Source organism: Nannospalax galili, unplaced genomic scaffold (assembly GCF_000622305.1).
Source record: "Nannospalax galili isolate Female #2095 unplaced genomic scaffold, S.galili_v1.0 scaffold461, whole genome shotgun sequence".
In the NCBI taxonomy this organism is placed as follows: Eukaryota; Metazoa; Chordata; class Mammalia; order Rodentia; family Spalacidae; genus Nannospalax; species Nannospalax galili.
The window spans coordinates 2,920,929-2,938,557 of record NW_008349975.1 but is presented as its reverse complement, the minus strand read 5'-3'; the positions used below and the strand labels follow the sequence as shown (position 1 = coordinate 2,938,557).

Genomic DNA, 17,629 nt, shown 5'->3' with positions numbered 1-17,629 from the left:
TTCCCCTTTCTTATGTATCCATTCTTTCAAGATTTCAATTTGTTTATTGTCCTACAAGGAACTCTCTCTGAACAACATATCCTTCTCTACCTGTTGGCATATTCCATTTTTCATAGATGACATATTTCAGTGGCATTTCGTGATCCATTCTCTAATTCCTTACCTTGGGTTGATCAAACCTCAAACTAATTACCTCACAAAAGCTGCTGTTCCCAGTGTATTTGGAAACTAGAACAAACTACTTATTTAGACTTCCCTGAACATTGCACTATTTCTTGAAAAAATTTCCGCTTTGACCTTTCTTATTTGTTGGGTTCAGGAAATCTCTGATCATTCTTTTCCTAAGTATATTTTTAATTTTTTAAAAAATATTTTATCATTTTAATTTTATGTGTATGAGTATATTACCAGCATGTAAGTGTACCCATGTCAAGCAACGCCCACAGAGGTTAGAAGAGGGTGTGATATCCTTAGAATTGGAGTTATGGGTGGTTGTTAGCTGCCAAGTGGGTGCTGGGAACCCAACCTGGGTCCTCTATAAGAGCATTCAGTACTCTTAACCTCTAAGCCATCTCTCAAGCCCCTCTTTTTATTTCTTAAATGTTGGTCATTTTCTGGTCGAATGGGAAGAACCAATGTTCCTCTGTAAATATATCTTCTCCTGACATCTACCTATATGATACTATAACAAACTATTTTCTTTATTTTAAATCTATAGCTTTCTAGTTTTTTTTTTTTTAATAAATAGCTTTCTTTCAAATGCCTCCAAGTGAGAGGGATGGGGAAGTAACAAAAACCCAAATAACTTTGGAATATAATATTTGGGACAGCATATCTCTACATTGTGATATTGAATACACAATTACCTATACATTGACACAGCATACTCTAGTTGATAACTTAGTTTTTCAATATCTGAGCTGATAATCTTTCTCAGTTGAAAAAATGTCTAAAGCTCAGCATACTGAATTCTGCTTCTTCACTTCTTTGCAATCTCTAAGTCAGGTAGAAAGCACAGGACCCCTGCGGTGCTACTACTTCAGTCAACATTATAATTACCGGAACAAATAAAAGTCTATCTCTTAAATTTAGGTTTTAAGAGTGAACTCAAGATCAGAAGACACTCCTTTCCTAGCTATCTCTGGGAACCATCTGTCCCTGGAACTGTAGTGATGGAATTGTCTTGCTTGGATTTTTCCTGGAACTGTGTCCCAAGTTGGGACCCACCCATAATTTTATTCAAAATGTTTTCTCCACCTTCAATTGGAGAAGTACAAGCTTGGCTCCACCTTAATGACAGCAGACAGTCCATTCATCCTTAGTCCATCTCATTCACCAAAGGTCAGTTGTTCTTCCCAGTCTCCACTGTGTGCAATGGCGATGGGGTACAGCTTTTCTGAGCTTTGATGTGTTAATTTTCAAGCACACCCACATTTATTCATTCATTTATTTTCTTTCATAATGGAGTTCCAAAATTGAGCTTGCCTAGGAAATAAGACTAGGTGCCAAGGTCACAAGACACAGGGCACGTGATTTTTCTGAGGTTAATTAAAAGTCATTAGTCCAGATTATGTCCATTAATAAAAGTCATTCCCAAGGACCCCTTTCTTCCATTCAATGTATGGTGAACACAAAGCTGTAACAATAACATCTTCCAAGTATTTTTCAAATTTTTCACTTTTTCAATACATTGTAAATCTCTTCTCACTGTCACAAAAATTACAGTCATAGAATAACTGAAGTTTCTGTGGACATTCAATCCAAGGTTTACTTAGAAGATTTCTATCTAATATTTAGATTAGATACTGTCATTTTTGTACTCTCTCATTGGCTTTCCATTATTTCCTCTTGGAGAAAATTTTACATTTTCATGTGCTAAAAATAATTGGTCTTTGTTGGGGGCACCTGCTTTACATGAACACTGCTGAAAGCATGCCCAACTACATGCAATGGTGCTTCTGCTCAGGATGACCATGTAGGGAAAGGTGCATAGACATGGGTGTTGAGGAGAGAAAGGAATGCAGTGTCCTGGACCATAGACTTGATATGCTTAGTTAGTTTCTGTCTTGGCAAACAAGTTCCTTGTGTTAAAATAGTCTACCAAGAGCTCTTGAGGAAGCTATCACAAGACTTTCTGCGCTGAGAAGTGTTCTTTCTTTGTTCTATTTATGGAAGCTAACACAATAAATACACAGTGGAACAGGAATTCAGGGCCTCTGTTTCCCCAGAAGACCTCCTGGTGCCCCACTCTTGAGATTATAATTTAGTGTTGTGTCTTTCCTCCGTGTTGTGCTGTCTCACTTAAAAAAAATTCTCTAAACCCCTGCCATGTTGGATGCAGTAGATCTTAACGCTAAAGACTGATCTCTGAGCCTATCCATTTTCTAACCCATTCAGATTTCCAGACACGCACTATGAAGTTTTATGTTTTCAAGCATACTATATTTTACATTGTTTCTCTCTTTATCTATCCTGTTCTTTGGGAGTCAAAGCAAATTTCTAAAGAACCAGAATATCTCAAAAAAACGATCAACAATTACATTACTATGAGTTATGCTTTCTTAGGAAAGGTAATAAAATGTCATGAGCAAGGCTTTAAAAAATATAATTTATCTGCTGTAATATTTGAATTTTATGATATATCAATGACTCATTGTAATCAGAATTTCCATCTACCTTTCTTTGAACTTCAAAGCAAGGAAGAAAAAGAAAACATCTGAAACAAAGGAGACATTTTTCCTTCTTAAATTTTGTCATGAGTTTAGAAGAATCTGCACTACAAAAGCCAAATAGCTATTTGATTCAGAATACAATGTATTTTTGTAATCTTCTTTCCTTCATGGCCTTCTAGTTCTCATTACTTATTAGGGCTAAATTGTTTGCCCTTGACAATTTTTAGTACCAAGGTTATTGAAGAATACATTCTAAAACTTCATTCTTTCTGAATAACTCAGCACTTGAAGATACATTTATTGTTCTTAGCCTTCAAATCTGATTTCTCAAAATAGCTATTGAAAACATTGAAGAATGCATTCTTCTAACACCAAATGAGTTAGATAATTCCCTGGTCAATATGCACAAAAATATTGAACCATGGTTTCAATTTTAGTTTACCAGTTTTCAAACAAAGAATATTTCTTTAAATTTTTAGATATTTTCTTCCTACTTAAGATTTTTTAAAAACAAATTGTTGAGATATTTTGCATTTTGTCAGTTTGTTTGGGGTGCTGCTCTGACATTACTATTTTTGAGTTATTACTCACAAAATGTATAATAGAGAATCTCTACATATTGCCAATTATTCTATGGGTCTGATAAAATAAATATATTTTACTCATAGGTGAAAATATATCTGCTGACATGAGCTTATATAATATAATTTTAGATCTACTCTTTCTAGAACCCAGAAAAACACCATAAGAAAGTATCATTCAGGACTGCTTAGCAAATGTTGTTGGAACAATTTGTCATCTATACCAAAAAAAAAAAAATCTCAACACAATATTTCTCCAAAGATATATTGCACAAAATAATTCTTGGTAAGTGAAAAATATTCTACAGAGCTTTTTCTAGGTGCTGTCAATAAAGGTCACAGTGATATTTAGCCACCGGGATAGGCAAGGTACCTGAGAGAAAAAAAAAATCTGCTACGACAAAGAACACCTAGCTTTTGAAACAATGTAGCTTGCAAAATGCAGTGTATTATATGCATCATGCAGAGTTAGATTTAGACTGGAGGAAAATAGGGCGATATCAGGTTTAATTCTTACCCTGTCTGGTGGCATTAGTAAAGTCTCTTAATCTGTCTGGTACCAACAGTAAAATTATCTTTCCTGCCATGAAAACATTCAAGTACAAATATAAAACTAAGTTTAGGGATAAATTAATACATCACTAGATTCCAAAATTGACCAGAACAAAAGTATAACATGAAATTGCAATGATACTTAGGTGTTTCTTAAAGTATTAGCATCAGTATACTATCAAACTCAATCTAGAACTTATTTTCAATTTTATTAATAGTCTCAAGTTGTATATATTTACTAGAAGATGACACTCACAGGTTATAAAGTATATGTGTTAGAAATACAATCCGAGGTCCAAGGACCCCATTAATGTCACACAGGAACACATGAACAAATCAGAAAGTAACTCATCAGATTTTACTTTTGTAAAAGTGCATGATCAGTCAGATCCAGGAACTACATAACTGGACCCAGAAGCTTGGCGTGATAATTTAAAGAATCTGTGTGAAGGGAAGCTCCACTACTCCAGGCCATAGGTTCAGGAATGCATCAGGGCTTTCCCTTAAACAAAAATTTTACAGGGTGTGATGTTGTGAAAAGATTAAAATTCCTTGTCATAAGCCAAGATTCAAGTTTTACAGTTTGAAAGGAAAGACTACGATCTACTGTTTCTTAACACATGTATGAAAAGTAAAAACATACTTTAGCCACTAATATTTTACCTATGATGAAGTTTTATATTAAATTATATTTGTATCAAAATATGTCTACATAGTTCAAATATAGTAAATATAAAAGTATTTCTGTGAATGATGTTCTACACCCAGAAAACAAAATAGCTGATGATTTATTACATTTCCCTTTAGTTCTGATTTTATAGACTGTGTACATATATATAATATATTAACTTAGATAACCTGTAATTTTTCATAAAAACTTGTGCTTTATTAAAATGCTTTTTACATCAGTTTAAATTGTACTATATTAAATACACATAGAGCAAACAAATAAAATTGTGAAATGTAGCCATTTTATTTGACACGGAATAGTAATAGAAAATATTTTGTGTAATTCTCAAGAACTGTCTAAATATGGTTGCAACATTCAATGATAGTTTCTATAAAGTAGTTAATTCTTCTGCAGCTTTACAGTGCAGTGAACTGCCTCCTACAGCTTCTTGGCCAATCTCCAAATCAATAAAATGCTACTGAAGAATTATATGAATTTCTCAGAAGAAAAACAAATGCAAAACAATTTTGTAATGGTCAGTGTTTAACTCTCTACAACTAGCAAAGTGGAACATTTGTCTTTGAATTTTTAACTTCTCATATCCCATACTAAATGGGCCCTCATTAAATAGATAAAAAATAGTAATAAGACTTCATTAATTATGTGCCAAACCAGGGATATTTAATGGCTTTAAATTATGAAATTCAAATTCTAGTTGATATTTAAAATGTAATTATGAGCCATATGTTCAAAAATATTTGGAAATATAAAAATAATCATTAGAATATTTTTATGTCTTTAAAAGACAAATACAGCATGATTGTTTGAATAATAACTATTCCTCTGTTCATGCTTACAACAACATCTATTTTCCCCAGACACAAAGCTGCTGAATTGAGAATATTAAAATTGTGAAAGGAAGCATGAACATTATACCAAATAATAGACTAATTTTGTTGTTTGTTTGTTTTGACAGGGTCTCCCTATGTAGACCAGGCTGGCCTCAATCTCACAGATTCACCTTCCTCTGCCTCCTGAGTGCTGGGATTAATGAACCACCATGCTTGTTGTTAATTTTTTTAAATACATGTGTAAGTAACAAAATGTAAATATCTTTGTGTGTGTAAACATGAATATGTGTGTATATGTGCAAGATAAATGCAAGATAAAACTTAGTTGTTTACAAGGTTAAGTATAATCCTGAATCTACTGTGTTTAAAGCATCTAATCTCATATTGAAGTTATAGAAATTCAATCAACAATATTGTGTAACTCTTTTGTGTCAATTGTGGATTATGATTTTTGTATCACCCTCCCATAGCACCCCCACTTGAAATCATGGATTCTATCATTTGTGTTAAGGTTTATAAAGTCAAGTCAGTGTCCCCAGATGTCCCTCAATGCAAGTTCATCCACTAAGGTTTAGTCAGCCTATCTAAAGTCCCTCCCTTTAAGAAGATTGACTCTTCCTCACCCAGCATTAATCAACTGCTAACAATTCTTTGACTAAAATTAGGGCCTTCTGTCCATTTCCACAGTTCTGTGCTGGGTTGCTGTCTGCTTGAGTTTGCATGGGTCTTGTACATGCTGACACTATTGCTGTAGGTTCTTATGAGAAGTGTCCCAGGAGTCTGTAGAACTCTATTTCTGTATCGTCATGCACCTTCTCCTTGGTTCATACAATCTTTCTGCATCCTCTTCCTCAATGGTCCCTGAGTACTGTGTGGGTGGATTTTAATATAGGAGCCCTGTCCAAGGACCCACATTCTGTAAACTCTTATTCTCTACTTTTTGCAAATTTGTGACCTTTTTGGTTCCTGGCCCTCTGTTGCATAGGGGAGCTTCATTGATGAGAATTAAAATATGCATTAGTGTTCTCTTCATCCCTTGTTCCATGAGCCTTAAGGTGTAGAGGTTGCATCATAGATGTGCCATTTACACTTGGGAAATTCACAGAAAATCTGCGTGTGACCAGTTGTGGAACTCTGTAATAACTTCTGTCCATTGAAAAGAAACTTCTTTGATGAATGGTGACTAGGATATTTGTCTGTAAATTTAAGGATCCGTATTTCACATATAGTAAGAAATTACATTTGCCTAGGGATATGAGAGCCTTGAAGTTTTCTCTAAGATCTATGGCTTCTCCAGTTATGTGTATTTGGCAATGTTTACAGTACCACACATGAGTTTCCTCTCATTGAGTGGCTTTTAAGTCCAACTGGATAGGTGTTGATTACCCACAAGATAAAAGTATCAACACTGTACCAATGTCATTTGCTGTGCTGGAGCATGACCTACATTCTTAAATACAGTCTACAAATCTTATGACCATTAAACTAAGTTAAAATATCTAAACACTAAGGGTCACACCTCATATGATTCCATTATCTGAAATATCCAATTCTAGTAAAGCCGTAGCATCTTGAAACAGATTGCTGGTTGCTAGAGTTTGGAGGGGGAGATAAAGGATTGCTTCATGGATATAGAATTTCCTCCTGAGGTGAAAGAAATGATCCATAACTGAAATGCGGTTATGGCTACACAATACTATTAAAGTATGAAATATCACCAATTATAAATGATGTTATATACACCTGAAAGTAAGTTTAAAATGCATTTTTAGATACACAAATATACACATGTATATGTATGGAAAGGAAGAGAGAGAGATGACAGTTTACATGAGATATTTAGGGAAACATTAGTTGGAAGATCTTCAAAACATTATGAATTGATGCGATTAACCATTCTTTAAAGTACTAAGTGCCTTTCAGCTTCTTCAAATTAGTTTTCATTATAGTAGCTAGAAGAAAGTTTCAGGATTTTTACAATGGTGAAGGACATTTTTAGTGCTAGTAGAGAACAAAATGTTCTAAAGGCTTCAGTGCCCCAAAGACTTTTTATAAATTTATGATTTGAGTTATGTATTCTAATAGGGGAAGATAATTGTTTAATGGAAATCCAAAATTAGTGACAAGCAGATCATGGACACATATTATTAGATATATATTGTAAAAGAATAAGTCATGCATAAATGGTTCTATTCATTTTAACATGCATATTGTATGATTCACATTTTTAAGAGTAAAATTAAGCAAATGAACTTGTTCTATGTAGCAGTGAGTGAACTTATGATAGTAATTTGGTGTTATGAAGCAACATGCTACTAATAGGATTTCTGTATGTCTCACAGCTAAACCAGGGGCTTTAGCTTGGTTTCCATCTGTTGTGTCATAAAATGAGGAAAAGTATAGGAACTGATAGGTGGGTAGATGTACAATAGCGGTAACAAGTATGTTTTTTTTTAAAAAAAAGAATTCTATTGCCATAGCTTTCAGTGAGAATGTATTCTACCTGGTTATCTGGGCCAGTGAAAAGAAGGAAGAAAATTAGATGTACAGTGTACAATAAAAATTATTGAATGGTTTTGACTCCCACAACCTCATTTACCCCAACAGCTCTCCCACCCCATCTCTCCTCCTAGTGTTGGCACTGGCTCATTTCTTCTCTTGGCAACACAGGGCCCCAGACTACCCTCTTGGCCCAGAATCCCCACTCTTTTCTGATCCTTTGCACAGTGACCAGTCCAGTTCCTCAGTCTATTCCCCTGGAGCCCTGAAAGCCTGTTCTCTCCCCTACCTTGCCTTAGCATACCTGGACCAGCCTTCATCCCTGGCCATGCCAAACCCCCATTTCCTGAGGCCAGCAACTTTCCTGGGCAGGTTTGACCAGGCCCACTGTACCTTGACTCCAACAACCTCATTCACCCTCCCAACAGTTCCACCACATCTCTCCTCCTAGCATGGGCACTGGCCCATTTCTTCTTTTGGCACCCAGACATCAGGACTGGCCTCTTGGCCCAGACTCCCCACTGCTTCCTGATTCTTTGCAACCAGACCAACCCAATTCCTCAGTCTAGTTCCCTGGAGTCCTCAAAGCCTGTTCCCTCTCCCGCCTCACCTTTGCATACCTGAGACATCTTCATCCCTGGCTGTCCCACCCCCAACCAGGAATCCTGAGACCAGTCTCCTTCCCTGCTTGCTCTGGATTCCTGAGACCAACCACTTTCCCTGACTTCCAGAGAGTCCTGAATCCTACTTCTACCTAGCAATCCTCCCAAACTGTACTGTGCCTACTTATTAGAGGCATCCAGACCTAAGGAGAAAGCCTGACAGCATCTGATCCTCATTCACCTTGGGCCTCTGTGCGAACTCCTGAGAAACAGGATGAAAGCCATCTAGCCCCTGCAATATAAAATCAAAGGAGAGAACCTGAACCTGGACAAACAAGCTTTATTTCAGAGATGCAGGGATGGTTCAACATACGTAAGTCAATAAATATCATAAATCATATAAATGGACTCAAAGACAAGAACCACATGGTCATTTCAGTAGATGCAAAGAAGGCCTTTGACAAAATTTAACATGCATTTATGTTCAAAGTCCTAGGGGGAATTGAACTGGAGGGAACATACTTCAACATAATTAAAGCCATACACAACAAACCCACAGTCAACATCATTCTAAATAGAGAAAAACTGGAAGCATTGCCACTAAAATCAGGAACCAGACAAGACTTTTCACTATCTCCACTCCTTTTTAGCATAGTGCTAGAAACTCTTGCAAGAGCAATAAGACAAAAGAAGGAAATTGAAGAAATATTTGGAAACGAGGAGGTCAAATTATCCCTTTTTGCAAACAATATGATATATCTAAGAGATGCTAAAATCCCACCAGAAAACTCCTGGAAATGATTAGCACGTTCAATAAAGTGGTAGGTTACAAAATTAATCTACAAAAGTTTGGAACCCTTCTCTATGCAAATAACAAGCAATCAGAGAAAGACACATGGAAACACTCCCTTGACAATAGCCTCAAAAAAAAAATTATCTCAGAATAAACCTGACCAAAAACATTAAAGACCTCTACAGTGAAAAATTTAAACCTTTAAAGAAAGAGATTGAGAAAGACACCAGAAGATAGAAGGACCTCCCATGCTCATTGATGGGAAGAATTAATATTGTGAAAATGACCATTCTACCAATCAAAATCCCCATGACATTCTTCACAGAATTGTAAAAAAAAATCCTAAGATTCATATGGAAACACAAAGATCCCAGATAGCCAAAGCAACCTTGAGCACTAAGAGTAATGCTGGGGGGATTACTATACCATATTTTAAACAACATTATACTGACACAGAAATAGACCTGTAGACCTATGGAACAAAATTGAAGAACCAAGTATGAGTACATGCAATTTCAGCCACCTGATATTTTACAAAAAGGCTAAGAATAGTCACTTGATGAAATACAGCATGTTCAACCAATGGTGCTGGCAAAACTGAATCTCCACCTTTAGAAGAATGAACCTAAACCTCTAACCTTCACCTTGAACAAAAATAAACTCCAAATGAATCAAAGACCTCAATTTCAAGCCTGAAACTCTGAAACTTTTAGAAGAAAAATTGGCAATAATCCACAAGATATAGGTGTAAGAAAGGATTTTCTAAACTGGAAATCAACTGCCCAGGAAACAAAGTCAAGAATCAACAAATGGGACCTCATTAAATTAAAAAGTTTCTGTACATCTAAAGAGGCAACCAAGGAAGTGAAGAGAAAACCCACAGAATGGGAGAGAAATCTTCACTAGCGACATATCTGACAGAGGTTTAACATAAAGAATATATAAAGAATTCAAAAATCATATAATCAAGAAAGGAAGTAACCCGATTAAAAGATAGGCTAAGGCGATGAACAGAGAGTTCTCAAAAGAAGAAATAAAGGCAGCTAAGAAGCATCTTAAAAAGTGTTCAACATCATTAGTAATTAGGGAAATGCAAATTAAATCCACTATAAGATTTCACCTTACTCAAGTCAGACTGGCTAAGATCAAGAGAACAAACGATACCAAATATGGGTGAGGATGTGGAGAAAATGGAATGCTCATCCACTGCTGGTGGGATTACAAACTTGTTAAACCCCTATGGATAGAAGTGTAGAGAACACTTAATGAATAACTAAGAGATGGAAGCAACCTAAGTGTCCCTCAACTGACGAGTGGTTATCAAAAATGTGGTACATTTACAAAATGGAATTCTATTCAGCAACAAATAAAGATGAAAAAATGAAATTTGAAGGCAAGTAGATGGATCTAGAAACTTTTATACTAAGTGAAGTAACACAGACTCATAAAAACAAATGATGTATGTTCTCATATGTGAATCCTACAACCAATCTTTATAAATGAGTGTGTATCCAGACATAACTACAGGAACCAGGATAATGAAAAGGAACCAGGGAGAAGGAAAAGAATGAACCTGGGAGAGAAGAGCAATAGGAAACAGGTGTTACTAAGGGATATATGGATAAAAATAGGGGTATTTTAAATGGGAAGGGGGAGGGAGGGTTATACAAGGAAGCTTGGGGATAAAGGGAAAGAAGGAGCTCAAGAGAGGTTCAACCATAGGAGAAGGGTGTTATTGAGGGAGAAATGGGAAAATGGGGGCAATTTAAATGGGGAAACTATGGTGGAAGGCTTAGACAGTAAGAGAGGTAAATAATGCCTAGCTAGTTTTTATAAAATCAGATTATACATGCAAAAAGCTCAAGGAACATAATATATGTCTAGTCAAGTATTATCTGAGAACGTTTGGTTTTTGCCCAAGCTTTATCTACATAGCACATAGTAATTAAAAGTGCCAGACTGATGGAACTAATATTCTTGGATGTTTAATAGCCATACTTTGAGGCTTATACTAATCTGGTCGGAGGGACTTAAAGGACAGTTTTTGCTCCTTGCCCTCCAAGGTCTATTAAGTTCCAGGGGACTATGGAGCATCTCTCAAATGTTCTATAACTGGTGAGTCACCTGTCCTCTTGTTCAGGGAGGCCATGGAGACCCCACCAGATGGACTTGAACCAGTGTCTAGTCTACAAAAGAAGAGTCAACACAAAGGAAACATTTCCTCAGTGCTTCCAAGTGAAACCCTCCACAGAAGAGCAGGACCTTTGACATACCTTCACATAGATGAAACTGGTAAAAGAAAGGAGCCAGGGACTCTTCCTAAACCCGTGAGTCCCCTGAGGAATAGATCCTCAAATGACCTTAAGAATAAAAATAAATTGGTTTATTTGGGCTAACTGTATGGTCTTAAACACCCGAAAGGAAAGTATAACCATATATTAAAGTTATCAGCATATTTCTTTAAGAGCCCATGTTTATAGCTAAAGGCCACATGACAAGAAACAATTTCAGACAGGAGATACCTTCCTTTGAGTTGTCGGTCAGCATGGCCCAAGAGACTCCCAGACAGTAACTCAGCATAGAACTGGGAAAATGAACAGCAGACCCCAATCTTATCTAAAGGAATGTTGGCAACTGATTGCTGCTAGAGGAGGAAAAGCTGACCTTCCTAAAACAGGGGAGTCTTGATAGGCTGACTAGAATTAGTAGATGGACTTGCGCTGGGGAATGGCTGGGGGAATTGACAATGCAGTGGACAGTAATAGGGATGACAGAGTATATGGGCTCCAGTGTAGGTGAGGAGTCTATGGAAGGGTACCATTTGGAATGTGGGTATAAAGATGAGTAAGATCATTTGAACTATTCTCTATGAGATACACAAAAAATCAATAAAAATATTGAATATGAATGTAAGTCACCATGGGTGGTGAAGAGTGAAAAAGATCATGGGGGTCTATGGACCAATGCTATGCAGCACGCTTAGGTTACTTACAATCAAAGGGAAACATCAGTGACTATGTTTTATTGTCAAGGAGCAGCTCCTGGAAATAATTACTCTGTGCTTGTGATTTTGTACAAAACTAGACATCCCCAAACTGAATGAATTCAATTTATTGAAACAAACCTCTAAATTGGAAAGCATGTTTACACAGCTACTTACCTTTCCAAAAATTCTCATATTGACCATTAGGACTGATCAATGTTCTTTGTACCAGATTTTCAATCTTAAATGTAGACAAAGATTATAAAGAATTTATTTCTATTCATTCGACATATTTTGTGTTCTAACTGAAATTTCTTTATTTCTATGTTTCCAGAACTGGACAAAATTACATTCCTTTACACATTTTGGTAATTTAAAAATGATTCTGAGTTTTTCAAAGAGAATAAATATCTGAATTACAAAGAATTCAGAAGCAAATTTGAAATAGCGTTTCTAAGAATCCACATAGATCTTATAAAATGGTTTAGTAACTGAAAAATGAAAGACACTTTTCCAATGGGCCATTATTTCAGAATCAGTGGCCCCAGACAGCAACGCTTTATGTGGTGACTTTCTAGAGCAGATGGGGCAGGCAGCATGGGAGCTATTACAGAGATGGTGTTAGGAGCAATTACTCCATCACTGAGTGTTAGTGCTTTGTGATTCATGAGAACTTATATTGAACAGTACTATGGAATTAGAACATCATAGAAAACTAAACCTGCAGAGTATTTCTTATGGGGTAAGATTTATTCTTATTTCATTGATAAAGATGTAATTTTCAGGTTTTTTTGAAGTTAACCAGGAACTCTGAATAGGACTTCTTAAAATAAGAATTCTGGGATTTTTTTAAAAAAAAATTGGTTTTCAATAGTATTTTCCCCTTAAATCATATATCCTTTCCAATTACTGACCCCAAAAAAATCTATGATTAGGAGCTCTTGAAAACTGATAATGATTTATATAAATATCAATTTAAAAAGGACTAAATATTAGCTTTATGTTTCTGCAATTGATTGCCACAGATTGTCATTTATGTTGTTTTTTGAAATTATCTTTCAAGTTCAGTCACAAAAAGAGAAGGGGAAGGTTCATGGGACACCTAGAAGACAGAGAAAACAAAGACCTGATAGACAAACTCACTTACAGTTAGAGGAAAGTAATATCAGTGCTAAATAGTGACCGGAAGGACATGCGTATTTATAGTATTCCGTGGTAAGCCTAAATTTGACTGGCCTATAGATAAAGTCTGATATTTTGGTAGCTTCTTTCTACTCCTTGGTTACTGTATTTGGTATTAAAGAAATAAAAAAATTCAAGAAAATTGATTTTTAGTTCCTCTATAGTGCCAATATTTTTTTCAGAGAAGTAACCTTTTGTCAAATTTTTGTTTAAATCACATGTAATGAAGCTTTCTGATTCACTTCAAAAATGTAATTGCTATATTTGTAAAACCATATATGGCCTGTAATCATAGTACTTGAGAAGTGGAGGCACAAGGATCAGTAGGTCAAAGTCATCCTTGGCTGTACAGTGAGTTTGAGGCCAATCTAGGATACATGAGAGTCTGTCTCAAAGCACAAAAACAAAAAGAAATGTGGTGCAAATATTAATATACTGTGTATGCACAAATTCTACATACACACACACAGACACACACACACATACACACACACACACACACACACACTTCCAGTAAGCCAAACTTTGGTTAAAAACAGCCTTGGCTTTTAAAATTATCTTTAAAAGGTATAATTGGAAAATTTATTAGTTAAAAAAACCTAAGAGATTACTGGAGTTATCAATTACCATCCTTTTATTAACCAAAACTCATTTTCTTTTTCCAAATTACTTATTTTATAGAACTTGATATATTAAAAATTATTTTGTAACTGTAAAACCTATACAAGTTCATTTTTTGTAGCACAATTTTAAAGAAAATTGCACTAAATGTACTTTTGATTCTTTTGTATATCTACTAGAAGAAAAATCTAAAAAATAAAAAGAAAATGTCATTAAATGTCAACGGTAATCTAGTAATATATTATGACAACCCAGGAACGTAAAATTTGAAGGGAACAGCAAATATAACTATGGTCCTTTTTAGGGAAGCGTACGTGTCACCAAAAAAAGTCAAACCTTCAAACTAGAATGACTCTCTAAGGTCACCACAGTGTTTAGAAAGCTTCATAAAAGCTCATATCATTCATTCAGAAAACTGCGAGAAATAACTCATTTGATTTTAAACATTTTTAGGTATATTTATAGTCAAAGAAAAAAGTTAAGATGGAGGTAGATTATTTCCAACATGCACATCTCCCGGTTACACAGCTTTGTTTATCGTGTTCCACACAGTGGTGCGTCTGTTGTAACTGGTGAAGCTACAGTGATATCACATTAGTACTGTGGTTTCTTCTAACTTCTTAAAGTCTCCTTTCTCCCCCACCCTTTCTTACAGAGTAAATATCTTTCTTCGTCAGAAATGGAATGATCCTCGTCTTGCGTACAGTGAATATCCTGATGATTCTTTGGACCTCGATCCATCCATGTTGGACTCCATTTGGAAACCTGACTTATTCTTTGCCAATGAAAAGGGCGCCAACTTTCATGAAGTCACTACAGATAACAAACTGCTAAGAATTTTCAAAAATGGAAATGTTCTTTATTCAATAAGGTAAGACTTCAAAGACTGATTATTGTCCCATTGGGTTGTTTTAAGTTGTTGTTTTCCAAATATATCTAATTAATAACAAGAAACCTAAGTGTCTAATTCTGGAATAACATTAATTCTAGAAAACCCACTTAAACAAATCAATGTCAGTGGTGATTCTTCACATCATCAGTTTGGCAGGATTCATAAAAGCAATTGAAAAGCACCTGGGTCATAAATCGTGATGAATTTTTATATGTATGTATATCTTTTAAGTATGAGTTAAATAATGATTGTTCTTGCTTATCTGAAGTTTATTTTACGTAAGTTCTTTTCAGATTTTTTTTTTCAGGTAAATCAGATATGCTCTGGTAATCCTTTTTCATTTTTACCCTAGCTGTCCAATCTTCAGCTGTCCTGGAACTCACTATGTAGACCAGGCTGGACTTGAACTCACAGAGATCCACCTGCCTCTGCCTCCTGAGTGCTGGGACTAAAGGCATGTGCCACCACGCCTGGCTATAACACACTGCAAAGTGGCGGTTGATTACTTTTTTAAAAAGAAAACAAAAAACTCCAGTTTTCCCTGCACTATTTGTTGAAGATCTTATCTCTCCTTCATATGTATTTTGCACATTTTTGTTAAAAATAGGTGGCTCTAATTGTGTGGACTGGCACCTGGGTCTTCAGTTCTGGTCCATTGATCTATATGTATGTTTTTGTGCCAGGACCTTCTCACTAAAAAAAAAAAAAAAAAAAAAAATTCCTGCAAAGCCAGGCATGGTGGTGTACACCTTTAGTCTCAGCACTTGGGAGGCAAAGGCAGATGGATTTCTATGAAACTGGGGCAGCCTGGTATACATAGTGAGCTCCAGGCAATCTGGGGTTATAGGGAGACCCTGTATCAAAAAGATCAAAAAAATTAAATAAATAAATAATTCCTGAAGTATGCCAAAAATCACAATCAAAATGTTTATTGCAATCCCTAGAAAAACTTAATTTATGCTCTAGTTGTTCATTAAACATTTCTCATAATGTGAAGCAGCAATTAGAAAAACACCAAAATATGGTTAAGCTTGATGGTGTATGCCTTTAACCCTACCAACGCAGAGGCTGAATCAGGAGGATCATAAATTCTAGATCAGATTTGTTAAAAAATTGGAAACATTAACAATATTCAAAAAAGTCAATAGGCTCTAGATCTTTTTCAATGGTGGCAGTTCATTAAAAACCATTTAGGCATATACTCAATAAATAGCCACAATGCTGCTTATGTGAGATATTAGATTTGCACCATGTTTGAAAAGTCTTAAAAATAAAATTACTATAAAATGATCTGCAGTTATTTTCTTAGATTTGGAAAGCAAGAGCTCAGGAATAGAACTAGTGCCATATTTTTCAGAAGAGGAAGACTGTGTGCTCTGCCCACAGTGATGGACAGGTGTTGAGATTTGTATCGCCAGTATCATGCTTTTAAAGACAAATCAAAGTGGACCTGATACTGAGATTTTTGGCCTAAAATGAACTCTTTATATGCTCTTTCTGTCTTAGTTTTCCTTTTTTAAACTTTTTATAAGGAATGGGAAAATATGATTCTCAGTTTATCTTTATAATATCAAAGGTGTTTCTACTTTTGCTAGGTAGCACTATTAAAGTAGAAAAAATGAAATTTTAATATTAATGATTCTGAAAATTATTATGCAAGTGGCTTTATAATGTCTTATTCTGTTTCTCTTCATCCCATTGTATTGTATCTGCTTTTCAGTCTTTTTGTTTAATATGCCTATATTTCCTTTCAGTACATGTACTGCTTCCTAAGACTATCTGAGTGACATCACTCAGTGATAATTAATGGGAAATTTATTCAGATTTCTTAACAATTCTGATAAACTGTTGTACATTCCATAAGTTCCAGGACTTATCACTAATTAAGACATCTATTCCTCATGGATGAATAGCTTCATGGTGATCAGGGCAAGAGGATACTGAACTTTCTGGGAGAATTATCAGGATACATAATTAAAATATAGTAAGAATTTAACTCCTGGGAAGTGAATCAGGCATATATTTTCCAAGCTCTGGACTTAATACATATAACTAACTAGGAACTATTCAGTGGGGTCTGAAAGAAGGCAAGCTCACTAAGGATGGTATAACCAGAAGAACGACGCTGCAGTGGAGTCCTGGTATTTTCTGTTGCCTTGTCTGTCCCAGACTTGGAGATGAAGAAACCAGCATCCTAGAAACAGCAATATGCCCTGCTGATGAACTAAGTTCCAGCAAAAGTCTAAGTTCTCTAGCAAATCTCAAACTGGATATTAGGAAAGCAGCAGTCTAACATGAAAGTAAATTTAACCAACTTCTATATTCCAACCAAATACTGTAGAAAAAGACGCCACCAACAAAATGGGATACCACATAATCTCACTTCAAAACTAACCAGGCTTAAGAGATGAGCCTAGACTTTCAATCTTGCTAGGTTGCAGTGAGGTATCCCAGCATATATACCGAGGCCATGTCAAGGAAAAAACAATCAGCTGGCTTTCAATCTCCCAGAAAGTGGTGAGTTTCCAGTGTTACAGTATCAGAAGAGACCTTGTACAGAGCTAATCTCATTGAACAGAAATGAATCCCTTCTCCCTCTCAGGTAGTTTCACAAAAATCTAATGAACAGTAAAGAGTTTTAAATCACCTAGCAGTAATAAGGCCAACTCCATCCTTCATGTCAGCATAAACTCCATGAGAAGCCAGAGCTTCCTGCTTACTATAGGAGCCC

At 35.6% G+C, this 17,629-nt stretch overlaps 1 protein-coding gene across 2 annotated transcripts in view; it reads left to right on the top strand.

Moving 5' to 3' along the window:
- The window catches only part of Glra3 (glycine receptor alpha 3), a 175,501-nt gene that overhangs the window by 75,950 nt on the left and 81,922 nt on the right, over positions 1 to 17,629 (top strand). For both annotated transcript variants that reach the window (XM_029570437.1, XM_008847144.2), the window contains exon 5: positions 14,662 to 14,877. In XM_029570437.1, coding sequence (XP_029426297.1) covers positions 14,662 to 14,877 — 216 coding nt within the window. The remainder of the gene's footprint in view (positions 1 to 14,661; positions 14,878 to 17,629) is intronic.